At 38.6% G+C, this 13856-nt stretch overlaps 1 protein-coding gene across 2 annotated transcripts in view; it reads right to left on the reverse strand.

Moving 5' to 3' along the window:
* Positions 1 to 9027: 9027 nt before the first annotated feature.
* The window catches only part of Pros1 (protein S), a 68389-nt gene continuing 63560 nt past the window's right edge, over positions 9028 to 13856 (reverse strand). For both annotated transcript variants that reach the window (XM_059277346.1, XM_059277347.1), the window contains 2 exons: positions 12897 to 13122; positions 9028 to 9210 (listed from right to left, as the gene is read on the reverse strand). In XM_059277346.1, coding sequence (XP_059133329.1) covers positions 9050 to 9210; positions 12897 to 13122 — 387 coding nt within the window. In that variant the 3' untranslated portion in view covers positions 9028 to 9049. The remainder of the gene's footprint in view (positions 9211 to 12896; positions 13123 to 13856) is intronic.

Here is a 13856-nt window from a genome sequence, read left to right on the forward strand (position 1 = left end):
AAGACCTGCACAAGAGCAATCCAACCAAAAATACAGCATAGATGAGGTACTCCCCAGGGCCCAGTGTAAAAGCCATCACCCACCCTTTGACCCTTTTCCTCATCTCATCCACCAGGAAAGGACATAGCACTCAAGGTACCAGCTTGAGGCCAGATGGTCCCTTCCCTTTGCCAGTAACTGGACATGCCAACTTACAGAAACAAATTCCTGTCATTTCTAAACTGGAGTAAAACATTTATTTCTGGTGCGCCTATGACAGTATTTCTGGGAGAGCTCAGCATTTGAATCAATAAAAGTGGCAAAGTCCACCTCCACCAATGCAGGCAGCATCATTCAGCACATCAAAGGACCTAACAGAACAAAAGGCAGAGAAATGATGACTCAGCATGACCTGCCTTTTGCCCTTGACATCATAGTTCCAAGTTCTGTGACCTCCAGGATTTACTTGAAGGAACTCTTCTGTTCTCAGGTTATCAGTTTGAAATTAGGAATTGTACTATCTACTCACTGGGACTACAACTTAATTTCACGCCTGGCTTTTCTTATTTTCTAGTTTTTTGTTTTTGTTTTGTTGTTGTTGTTGTTTTAGCAACATGTCATAGGAAAGAATTGCTGTGCATTATCGCCTTTGATCTATCCATCTACCTATATCTACATTTATGTAGGTAGGTAGGTAGGTAGATGAATGGATAGATAGATGATAGATGGATAGATAGATAGATAGATACATACATACATACATACATAAATACATGATAGATACATACATACATACATAGATAAATAGATGCATACATACATAGATAAATAGATGCATACATACATACATAGATGCATACATACATACATACATACATACATGATAGATACATACATACATACATACATAGATACATAGATAAATAGATGCATACATACATACATAGATGCATAGATAGATACATACATACATACATAGAATAGATAGATAGATAGATTGATAGATAGATAGATAGATAGATAGATAGTTACATACAACATACATACACATACATAGATGCATAGATAGATGACAGACAGACAGACAGACAGATAGATGATAGATAGATGATAGATAGATAGATAGATAGATAGATAGATAGATAGATAGATAGACAGATAGATAGATAGATAGTCTGTCCTATTAGTTTTGCTTCTCTGGAGAACACTAACTTAGGGGATGAATTAGAGCAAAGTAAATAAATTAGTAAACACATTGTATACCAGGCACCATAGAATGACCTTAAAATATCAATATTTTATTTTATATGAATTTTACTCAGCAAAGCTAAGTCATGAGAAGAAGTGAGAGGCTGCGTCCTTCAGTCAAAGTTCAAGCAAGACAACAGAAATGGAAAAAGTAGAGATTGTCAAAGAACAGGAACATGTGTTTGGGTTCTGTTTGACTTTATTGGCATGAAGCAAAATAGAGACTGAAATATGAGTTTACCTTTAAAGGCAGACAGGGAGAAAAAGCAGGACAGCAGGCAAAAATATAAAATGTACAAAAATATGGAGTTAAATAGTTTTTAAGTCGGGGGGATGAAAATAGGTCTGGTAGATATAAATAATTGTGATTATTTTCCTTTGTGACTGAGTAGAGTTCACTTCAGTTATTCCCAGAGATGTCAAAGTCATGATGAAACACTCCTTCTGTAAGAGCATTTGAAAATAATGACACATTGAGGTTGACATGAGTTGAGGATTCCCTTTGAGACAGCTCTGGCGTGATTTGTGAGTGTGGGATGTTCTGCAGTAATATGAGTCATCTGTTTTTGCCCAAGACACAAAATTCCAAGAACGAAAAGAAAAAATGTGATGTATGTTTGCGTGCCAGTATCTTTCTGGCCTGGTGATATCTCTTTAGACTCCAATGCATTTTCTCCTAAATCACTGGGTTACAATCTTTTTTTTTTTTTTTTTGGGTTACAATCTTAAGCAGGGGTACCTCATTCTTCGTTTTTGAAGACAGAACACAAGCATAAATGGCGCGCACGTTTCCACTCTTCTCCAGGCAATGCTCTGCTGTAAATACTCAAAAATATTCTGTTATTGAGACACGCTTCTAGAAGAAGTGGTAATGAAATGCATGACAGTTCGTCTCAGCAAGCTAAAAAAATAAGTAAAAAATTCACATCCCATTTCTTTTTACTGTATTCCTTGTTCTTCCTCTCATTTCCACTTGTACCTCATAATTCTGATAAGCCAAAGTTTTCCATGAAGTCACCAGTATTTCAGTAGGCTAAGAGATATTCCAGCAATAGGTAGAGATCCCACAAGAAAAATGGAATACATTTCCCCATATTGAAGTGTTTGTAATCTAGCTGGTGGGAGGAAGTAAACAATGATACATATGTAATGGAGTTTACTTTCTATTCAAAAACACTGGCTGCTTTTGAAATGCTATTTACTGGTGTGCATCGGGTGTTCATCCTTTCTTTAAAAATGATATAATCTTCAATGAGAGCCACTGTAAAAATAACAGCACAGGGTACATTATGCATAAATGTTAGAAATAAGTGCTACACAGGAGAATTTGAGGCTTGATTTGGGAAGAATCTAAATAGTGGTAGAGATGGCTGCCCTATCGGCATGAAAAATGTATAAAGCAAGTTGGGTATTGTGACACACACTTATAATTCCAGTACTTGAGAAGATGATAGCAAGTTCAAGGTCACCATGGGCTACATAACAATATCCTCTCTCAAACACACAAATAAACTTAATAAACACAAGCTAAGTGTATTAAGACAAATGAGCCAAAAGACATTGGTAAGAGCTACAAAATAACTAACTTACTAAAGTAAAAATCCTGGTCAGGGAAAGTAAGCAGGAATACATAGCGATGGTCATTGGCAGCCCTCCAGAGGGCTTGGTTATAAAGCAAAGTGATCAGTGGTCGGGAAAGCAGTGAACTTCTACAAAGGGCTGAACTGCAGTTCTTTTTTGTTCTTTTTTTTTTTTTTTTTTTTTTTTGATGGTTTTTGGATTTTGGTTTCTGAAGACAGGGTTTCCATGTGTAGTTCTGGCTGCTCTGGAACTCACATTGTGGACCAGTCTGACATCAAACTCACAGAGATTCCCCCGCCTCTGCCTCCTGAATAATGGAATTAAAGGCATGTGCCACCACTGCCTAGCTCTAGTGGTAACGAAGACTTAACTTTAGACCAGTGACTAGAGAAGCTTTCTGGGTGATGGTAAAGTCAGTGGTTAATAGCCTCGTGACCTCTGCGCTATCAGTATGACACTGGGCTTCCTGAGACTTTTGTTTATTAGCCATCCTCTCCAGACACTTACCTTGAACAATGTTTCTTAGTCAATCTATAGAACCCATCTTTATGGGGAGTGTCATATATACTTTACAAATGGGAGCAGAGGGCCGGGCGGTGGTGGTGCACGCCTTTAATCCCAGCACTCGGGAGGCAGAGCCAGGCGGACCTCTGTGAGTTCGAGGCCAGCCTGGGCTACCAAGTGAGTTCCAGGAAAGGCGCAAAGCTACACAGAGAAACCTTGTCTCGAAAAACCAAAAAAAAAAAAAAAATGGGAGCAGAGGTGGTTTATAGCCTGGTAACCTTTGTGTTATCTATATGACTGGGTCTACACCAGATCCTTCCCAGACCCTTAAGATGTCACATGTAGTCAACCTATAGAACCCATCTCTATGGAAGAGGTCACATACTTTACAAAGATTTTCAATGTTATCATGTCTTCAGCTTTGTTGTACACATGTGATTGAGTTCATCATTACCAGGAAACGATTCCCCAAATATGCCTAAAATAAACTGCCTTGTGTCAGACTCTCAAAGTTTGAACTAACACCAGTCTCTGAGTCGTATTAAACCAGACTTCCTTCTGGCATCACATAAGGCATTGCTCTTCTGTGTGGTGATATTGCGTTCCCCAAATATATTGTGCACCCTAATAAACTTATCTGGGGTCAGAGAATGGAATAGCCACTAGATAGACATAGAGGCCAGAAAATGGTGGCACACACACCTTTAATCCTAGCCTTCTGGAGGCAGAGATCCGTTCGGATCTCTGTAAGTTCAAAGCCACACTGGAAACAACCAGGCATGGTGACACACACCTTTAACCCAAGCACTTGAGATCTCATAACTTGCTTGGGAAAGACACATGTATGGTGGTATTGTGTTCCCCAAAATATTGTGTACCTTAATAAACTTATCTGGGGTCAGAGAACAGAAAAGCCACAAGATACTTAGGCTAGAAAATGTTAGCACACACCTTTAATCCTAGCATTCCAGAGACAGAAATCCCTCTGGATCTCTGTGAGTTCAAGGCCGCATTGGAAACAGCCAGGCATGGTGACTCACCCCTTTAATCCCAGAAAGCAGCCTTTAATCCCAGGGAGTGGTGATAGAAAGCAGAAAGGTTTATAAGGCGTGAGGACCAGAAACGAGCAGCATTTGCCTGGTTAAGCATTTGGCTGGTTAAGCATTCAGACTTTCGAGCAGCAGTTCAGCTGAGACCCATTCTGGATGAGGACTCCAGTCTGAGGAGACAAGACCAGCTGAGGATCTGACAAGGTGAGATAGCTGTGGCTTGTTCTGTCTCTCTGACCTTCCAGTGTTCACCCCAATAACTGGCCTTGGGTTTGATTTTATTAATAAGAACTTTTAAGATTCATGCTACACACATGCCTTTAATCCCAGGAAGTTATGGCAGAAAGGTATGGTAAGGTGTGAGGACCAGGAACTAGAACCTTTTAAGCTTTTAGGCTTTTAGCAGCAGTTCAGCTGAGATCCATTCAGATGAGGACTCAGAGGCTTTCAGTCTGAGGAAACAAGATCAGCTGAGGAGTTGGCAAGGTGAGGTTGGATGTGGTTTGTTCTGTTTCTCTGATCTTTCAGCGTTCACCCCAATAACTGTCTCCCGAGTTTGATTTTATTAATAAGATCTTTTAAGATTCATGCTACACTTCTGGCCTTGGTGTTTGCAAAAGACCCCTACACTTTTTTTTTATTTGTCCATTTCCTGCTTTTCATTCAAAGATATTCTCTTTTCTCTTTTAATCTTCATCTGCCGCTCTCTTAACTTGCTTCTGATATTCTTTCTCTTCATTTGCTCTTCCTGTATTCCCTCCCTTCGATTCTGTACTCGTCTTTTTTTTCCCTCTCCCTGATGTTTACTTTCATCTCTTATGCTTATCTCGTCTTTTTTCATCATCTCTGTTTATGTCTGTGTACCCCTCTGTATCTCTCGCTTTAATATTTTCTTCGTTTACTTTTTTGAGCATTTTGAGCATTCATTATAACTCTTCTTCTTCTTCTTCTTCTTCTTCTTCTTCTTCTTCTTCTTCTCCTTCTTCTTCTCCTTCTTCTTTCTTTTCAAGACAGGGTTTCTCCATGTAGTTTTGGTGCCTGTCCTGGATCTCGCTCTGTAGACCAAGCTGGCCTTGAACTCACAGAGATCCCCCTGGCTCTGCCTCCCGAGTGCTGAGATTAAAGGTGTGCGCCACCGCCGCCCAGCATAACCCTACTTCTTTACCACCATCTCTTTCTGACCTTTTTTTCTCTTTGATGTCTCTCAATTTGTCACTGTTTACTTCTGTTTAAGGATTTACATAAAAGCAAATGTTTCATCTATTTTTCTGTTTGTTCTCTGTCCCTACCACAGATCCTTCACGTTATCTTTTTTATCACTTGTTTCTTCTCTCATTCTTTATTCTTTATCTTATTAAATCTCTCAGTGAATCAGTTTTCATATCTTCCTTTTCCTTTCTAATGTTTTATTTTCTTCATCTTTGGCTTCCCACCTGTATTTACATATAACACACACACCACCACCACCAGCACTATCATGAACAACACTAACAGCAGCTGCAACATCAACCATTCCCCTCTATCCTCCTTTCTTTGTTTTCAGAATTATTTAGTTTCACATCTATCCTTCTGCATACTGACACACTCACATGTACACAGGATTCAGGATGGAAGGAGAGGAGGAACACATAGTGTAAGATGAAGTAAGATGTGGTTTAGAACTCTGGTTTTCCACATGAATCCTCTGATCTTGTGAAGCTAATAAGCAGCCTGGATTGAGGCTTACAAGCTCAGTGGTGAACCCCGTGAAAGTAGGGGTTTGACTAACTATGCCTTTTAACCTGTAAAAACTTAGATCTGAAAGTGAAGGAGGGTTTTCACGAACATTGAAGGAATGTGATATCAGTGAGAGCATCAGAGGAGACACTAGGAAAGACAGTCAACAGCTCACTACTACCCTTCCATTGGGAACTCATTTCCCCCTCCTTGTAATCCCCCACAGAGGTTTAGTTCTCTGCTACCGACCTTACCAAACTCAGACTAATATTTGAATTATTTGTGCGTGTATCAGCTCCTCTGGATTAAATACACCATAGCTGGAGCAAGACATTTTCTCTGTGGTTTTTCTAGGACAATATCTAGCTCAAAGTTCAATTTACATAAGTGAGACAATGATGCCATTTGCATTCCATTAAGCATTATCACATTATCTTGCTTATTATGAATATGTTTCACAGGAACCTCACAGGACACTGGCCCAGAGAAGTTCACCGAACCCTTATACTCTGAAAACACAAACCCAGAGTAACTACACCCTGACACTTCCAGAGAAGATCCAATTTTCAAAGGTAAGGTCCCTGGAAGTTTGAAAGTTGTTATAGCAGGTAAACTATGTGAATCAGTCTTGTTAAGGAGCAAAGGACTTTGATATGGGAGCACTGAACAGAAGCACATTGTTTTGATTACCTAGGATAACCTGAAAAAGAAAACACAAACATACTTTGAAACTCCAGTGAATGGAAACCTGATAGTATGTATCAAGCACTGATAAGAATCATTTCCTGTCCAGTTGAATTTAGATCTTCACTATCTCCATCAATAGACATTCCTATTTCATAGCAAATATCAAAATCTATTGGCCAAACCAAATATTCTAACTGAAAGTCTGACCCTTTTGCTCTAGGTAAGTAATAATGTATCTCAAAATATAAGATTTGCAAATTTTTTTGATCTCCTGTAGATCTCACTGTAGGGAGGTTTTTCCTTCTGATAGGAAACTTGTAATTGATCCCTATGGCTGCTCTAGTATATAACATTATTAAATGAGAAGTACAGAATCTCCAAAATGAAAATTCATTATTTCTCTGCTTCTCTTGTGCCTTCATTTTATTGGCATATTTTTAATTAGTTATGCACAATTCTGTGTTTCATTATGACATTCCATCCATATATATAATGTATTTTGATCATACTTACTACTTCCTTCCTCTGTGTTAAGTGGATACATCTGTGAGGGAGCGGGGGTGGGAGGAGTGGAGGGAGTGGGAGGGCACGGGGCATACAAATGTGGGGACATAGAGTATCTTCCTCGATTCCTCTCCATCTTCATTTTTGGAGATACTATTTCTTCACGAACCTTGAGCTAGTTTCTGCTGGGTTGGCTGCCAGCGAGCCCCTGGAATTTACCCTGTTTCTGTCTCTCTCCACTAATGCTGTGGTTACAGGACAGGCCACCACACCCAGTATTTGGTGAGTGCTCACTCAATTTGTCCTCATGATTGAACAAGAAGCCCTTTATCCACTGAGCCACCTTCCCAGTCCCATCTTCTTTTTATACTGGCATAATCAGTATTCTCTTGCTGTTGTTCAACACGTATTGCACATAGCAGGAGAAAACTTACATCCCATAAGAAAACATACATCTATATAGCAGGCACGAGACACTAGGTATGTGTTAGTCTTGCTCTTCTTCCCTTTCTGAGCTCCACCCTCCAACCAATATAACCACCCACCCAATATTTCAAACCTGTCAATCTTTCAGCTGGAGTTCCACTATGCTACATGAAGACTGAGATGTGCATTATGTAATTTTACGCTGTGAATTGTTCAAATAAAGACATTATCCATATACTTTAAAAATACGTATCATTTTATTATTTTTCATGTGGTGTAAAATATCTACAGTAAAATAAAATTTAATTCCTCAGACAGCAACAAAATGTCTGACACACACCTGAAATGACTGATTCAGGAACAACAAAAAAGCCTGCCACTTGCAATGCACTACCAGCAAATACTTGACAAACTCACCTCCATACTTCTTCATTACAAAGACAGAACATAACCATTCCCAGCATCCCTCTTATCAGTATCTATTTGTTAAAAAAGCTACTCTACTTTTCATCACATTTTAACATCAACAATCACATTCAAGCCATCTACAGTAATTAAAAGCCAGAGTGAAGGAAAACTATGGATTTCTCCACGTGTTTACTCTCCTTCCCACCACTAAGGACTGCTGCCTTTCGGATTCAGAGCTCGTGCGGCCTCTGCAGCCACGTTTGAGAAATGTGTCCACCCTATGTTCACACCCCTTACAGCTTAACCTGATGTTTCTGATAGAAATCAGTGCCTTGGAGTCAACATTCAAGCGCTGCTCCTGTCAAAACCTACCCTTGCTCTCTAATTCAGGGAAGGTGTTGGCTCAAGTGTAAAGCTAGGTAAAAGGAAGGTGAAGCCTGAGCTAGCCGTCCCCCACTCCAAGGAAGTACTTTGGAATAAAGCTGTGAGACTTTCCACTCAACTCACATCCAGAATGCTATCAGCTCTGCGGCTTTCACGGTGGTGGGGTGGGGCACAACAGCAAAACTACAGTGTCTATCTGCAGCTATTAACATGTAGTCACACAAGCTTCTGTTTGGGTTTCACCGCCTTGCTTTCTGAGAAAAATAGGTATTTCAATACCAGTTCAATGATGGTGAAATCTTACTTTCAAAATAACAAACTAAAGCAGTGTCATTTATAGCAAATAAATTGAAACTGAAATTTTCGTGTGTTTTCATTATTTCCTTTCTAGACTGCAATGGAAGCCAAACTTTTTAAAAATGTGATTTATATAACAAAAATCTGAAGGACAAAGTACCACACAGTTTCAAGCATTGCACATCCCAGGTAACACCTGCCAGCTGGTGATAGAGACGTGAGCATCATTACAAGGAAAGGGAGATTATAAGCATGGAAAACAGACTTTAGACGTTATTCTGGCTTTTCCTAACCGATGGACACGAGTGAGCTCTAATGTCATTATGTTTAGAGATGGCTTCATCCAGATCCAACTGCACACCGTTGATGTGTACCTCCATACATCCGCTGTAAAAGGCATTCACTGGGGTGGCACTGAAGGGAATCTCTGTCAAAACAGTGTCTCAAGGTTAGTCTAGTGCTGCAGCATCTTATTTGTTTACAATTAGAAGAATTACCCAAACTTCACAATTCCAAACAAATTCTAATCCTACTGGGAAAAAAATGACTAATGTGAATCTAGTCAGCAAATACGTGTTATGCTGGGCTTGGAGCTGAGCATAATCATGAGTTCTTCCGATTTCATAAAGACAATCATTTTCAACCATGCTGAAGGAACATGTGCACATGTAAAGAAGGGAAAAGAGCACACACTTATGATATTCCACATTCACTAATAAAATAATATGCATCAGTTTCTCTTTAAATATGAGCAACCTTTTCAGTGCCATTGGGTTGTCTCTTCAACTCTAAATTGTGGCGTCTTAGACATCCTTTGTAAATGTCATGGCAAACACAACTTTTTATAATTCCTGGAACAAAAACAGATTTTTATATTTCCCAAGAAATAGTTTCTGGCTGAGCATCAAAGCAAGTCATAATAAAGGACTGACTTTTATGTGATAATACTGTCCTACCAAATAACATTTGGAATTGGTCCTCGGTGAGTCATGTAAGGTCGTTAGCGCCGCTGGGCTTTGCTGCACTTCCACTCTCATTACCAAGTCTCGTCCTCAAGGCTCATGCAGCATCTTTGGTTTCCTAAAAACTGGAGTCCAAGACACCCACCTCCTTCCTCTCCTTTGGCATTTCTCCTTCATGGATTTGAATTCACAGTGGACATTCACTATCTCTTGTACTTCCTTCTCAAAAACGCGTTATGCCAAAAATTGATGCTTCAAAACTCCTACCTTCAGGTCTGCAACACGATGATAGAATCCCTATCTATGAGCTGAATGTATCTTTTAGGAATCCTCTTCAAGTCTGGCTGATGTCGCTGTGATTATGGATTATTTTAATCACAATGCCATCACTGACTATGACAATAGTTTAACCCAGAATACATATAATAACTATATATTAATTATGAACAGAAATTAGTTTTTTAAAAAAACTCAAGACTCAATTTCCTCTTAATTTTCATTAAGGAATCAAGGAATTTAAACATGATTAATTTGTATATAAATAATTTACTCAATTAGTAGTTATGCTCTTAAATATCTCAATTTTAGTCTCCTCTCATATTTTTCTCATTTTTTCTTTAAAATCAACTACACTTAGTGTTACTGCAAATTTTGTAGTTTTATGTCTTTGAAATGAATTTATTGTTTGTTTGATTTCCTGAAATTGCATTCAACTAATTTGTGAGTAAGTCTCAGTACAGGGTTCACTGATTCATCCAATTTAACTGCAATCATGTTTCCTAATAACTAACCAAGCTGGTGACTTGAACTCTATGTACCTTTTCTGCCTCTAACTTTTAGAACCCATTTCCTTCCATTCCCCAAAATACCAGAGAGTGGGTTTTTTTGTGTACACTCTAAAAATATGCCTCTGACTAAGGCACCTTCTGATTGGTTTAATAAAGACCTGAGTGGCCAATAGCTAGGCAAGAAGAAGTTAGGCGGGATTTTCAGGTAGAGAAAGGAAGAGGAGAAGAAATCTAGGCATGCAGAAGACACTGAAGAGGTCAGACACAGAGAACAGAGTAGAGGTAACTAAGTCACATAGCAGAACATAGATTAATAAAAGCAGGTCAATTTACATTATAAGAGCTAATGAGATAAGTCTAAACTAATGACCAAGCTTTCATAATTAATAATAAGTCTCTGTGTTGTTATTTGAGGGCTGGTGGTCCCAACAAGAAAGTACTACTACAAAGAGGAGACCTGTATGTAGGGCATTAAGACCTTGAGCATTTAAAGCAATAAAATAAAGGTTATTATGAATCCAGAATTCTCCTCAGGAGAATAATCCATAAATAGGACTGGAAAATGCTTCTAAATAACTTTGTGTCTCCTTTTTAACATTTAAAGTAAGGGGAGATGGGAAGGAGGATGGAAGGAGAGGAGGGAGGGGAAGTTGCAGTCAGGATGTAAAACAAATAAATAAATTTAAAACAAGAAAAGAAAACTCAAAGCACAATAAATATAAATAAACTGGAATCTTATTCTAGATAAAAAAATCTGAGTATTTCAAAATTTATCTTCGCCAAACATTGTTTGGCTTTTAAAAGATTTTTTAAAAATGCTGATGCCAATATCATAGGTACAATATTGTTAAACATGGACCTAACTTTTCTCCAATTTTCTCCATTTTAAAAATGCAATCCTCCTGTGGAATTATTAATGTCAGATGCCCAAGAGTTATTCTTTTGCCTACCTGTCCTGTAATCATGAAATTTTATTGATACTATTTCTATATCTTAACTGGATTCACTCTATGCAATTATGCAATCACAGATGCTACCACCCTAGTCCAGCAGTTTCCTTATTGCCAAGTAAAGATAATAGTTTCCACATCACTATTCTGAACATTAAAATAATTGATACATCTGAGGATCCTGGATGGTGTTCAGACTATTATGCATTGGTCAGTGTAATGTGTTTATTGACATTATTATTACTATGTCCTCAGGCAACTCCATGGGCTCTGAACTCAAGTGAACTATAACCACATTTGCTCCCCCACCCCCTCTATTCGTTCATCCAGAATTACATTTCGTAACTTTAATATTTACATGCCACTCCTTTGCCTTCAACAGTGTAATGACACCCAGGTCTTTTACAACAAAACCCTAAGCTAACTCTATAAGTCACCCATTTAGCCGTTTTATAGACTCATCCTGCATGACCGACCTCTTGGTTCAATACGCCTTAGCCATACTTCCATATCCTTCTGTGCTCACACACTGAGCATTCTACCTATGGACGCCGCAGTACCCACTCCTACCACCTAAGTCTTTAAATATCAAATCTATGTTTTTAGTCTCTTATTCAGAGAGATTCTTCCTGGCCCCGCAACCAAGTCAGGTCCTTATTTTCATGCTCTAAACTTGATTTGTAATTTTTCTTCATTGAATTCATGACAACTTTGATTATGTTGGTATCTCCTTAGTGAGTTGTTTAATGTCTACCTCCTCAAATGAAGTGTAAAAGCCTCCACTGCAGAAGCCACTGCTTTCTGCTTATCTGGATATATGGGGTTTTATTATTACTACTAATCTCTCATACAGTGCATCACAACAGCTCTGCTCTCTCACTCCTTCTGGCTCTCCCCACTTCCCCTCTCCCCCAGATGTTCTTAGTTGATGAATTAAATACAGAGTGAACAACTATTGAATAAGTGATGAACAAACTGAGTAAGTGTTGAGCTTATAATATTATGATGAGGATGAAATGAAATGACATATTCTTTCTGGTATAGATCACCAAATGCCACAAAAATCAACTAGCCTTACTTGACCATTGAAAATACACACACCAATAAAATGCTGGTATAAACCTCCAAAACAAGTGTAAAGGATATTGGAAATTTTGTCTTCTTTAAATGTTGTGTTACTAAAATTCTATATTTAAGATACTATCAATTTGGCCTGGCATGATAGTGCATGCACCCAGGAGGCAGGGGAAAGTGGATCTTTTAGCTCAAGGCCAGCCTGGTCTACATAGTGAATTCCAGAACAGCCAGACCTATGTAAAGAGACTCTATCTCAATACAAATAAACAAAAAAAACCCAAAAGATATTTGATTTAAAACATGTTTTTAGAACCAAAGAAAAAGGTAAGGAAATACCTGGAAGGCCACCTAGGTAAGTGGCCACGGTTCCTTTCATTGCTTTGTCCAAGACAGCAAGTTGCCCTTGGAGATCTTCAGAGTAGATGACATCTTTCCTAAGTGGGGTCCACAGTTCCAGGCCATTTCTGTTAACATTAATTTTCAGTTGGGATTGCTGGTCAGAGCACAGAGTTACGGCATCTATTCGAGCCACCACTGAATTTTCAACAAATACCATTATATCCTAAAAAGCAGAACAAAAACTTCATATAAACAAGCACAGGGGTGAAGCCACTAAAGAATGGCTTTGTGTTGAAATTCAAAAACTAAATGTCAACAAGGGAAAAAAATGATAGGGCCTCTACGCTCAAATGTAAAATTGTTTACTTAATTTTAACAATGAATTTTCAAACATACAAGCTCTACAAACATACAAGTTATACAAGCTCCAGGTTTAATTAAGATGTGAATATATACCAACTTCTAAAGATTCAGTTAAATCAGCTGAACTGTATCACCAAATAAAAGAAACTTCCATGGTATGCCTCAGTAATACTTAAGTTTACAAGTCTTTCTAATTTCAAAAGTTACATATGGAAAAGGAAGGGTGCACTTTGTGTTGGGGAAAATTCAGAGACCTTTAGTAAGCATCCAAGCAGCAAAGCTTGTCTGTGCCATCCAAGTAATCATAGCCCAAGAACAGTGTGGGTAAAGAGGTCTGAGAAAGAGACCAGGCATTGTGAGCAATAAGGTAGCTGAAGAGTCTCCAAAAAAAGGAGTGTTTTATTCTGCTGGAATTTTCAAAGCAATCAACTTGTTGAGGGTGACCTCTGCTGCTAACTTATAGATGGTAAGGAGGAAATATAAAAAGTAAGAGAAGATAAAACCCAAAGGGAGAGAGAGATTATGATGCTTGCCGGGTAGTAAATGTAATCTGAAATTGCCTCTCAGGCTGAGATACCTATGGTGAGTGGGAAA

This window comes from Peromyscus eremicus, chromosome 12, assembly GCF_949786415.1.
Source record: "Peromyscus eremicus chromosome 12, PerEre_H2_v1, whole genome shotgun sequence".
NCBI lineage: Eukaryota > Metazoa > Chordata > Mammalia > Rodentia > Cricetidae > Peromyscus > Peromyscus eremicus.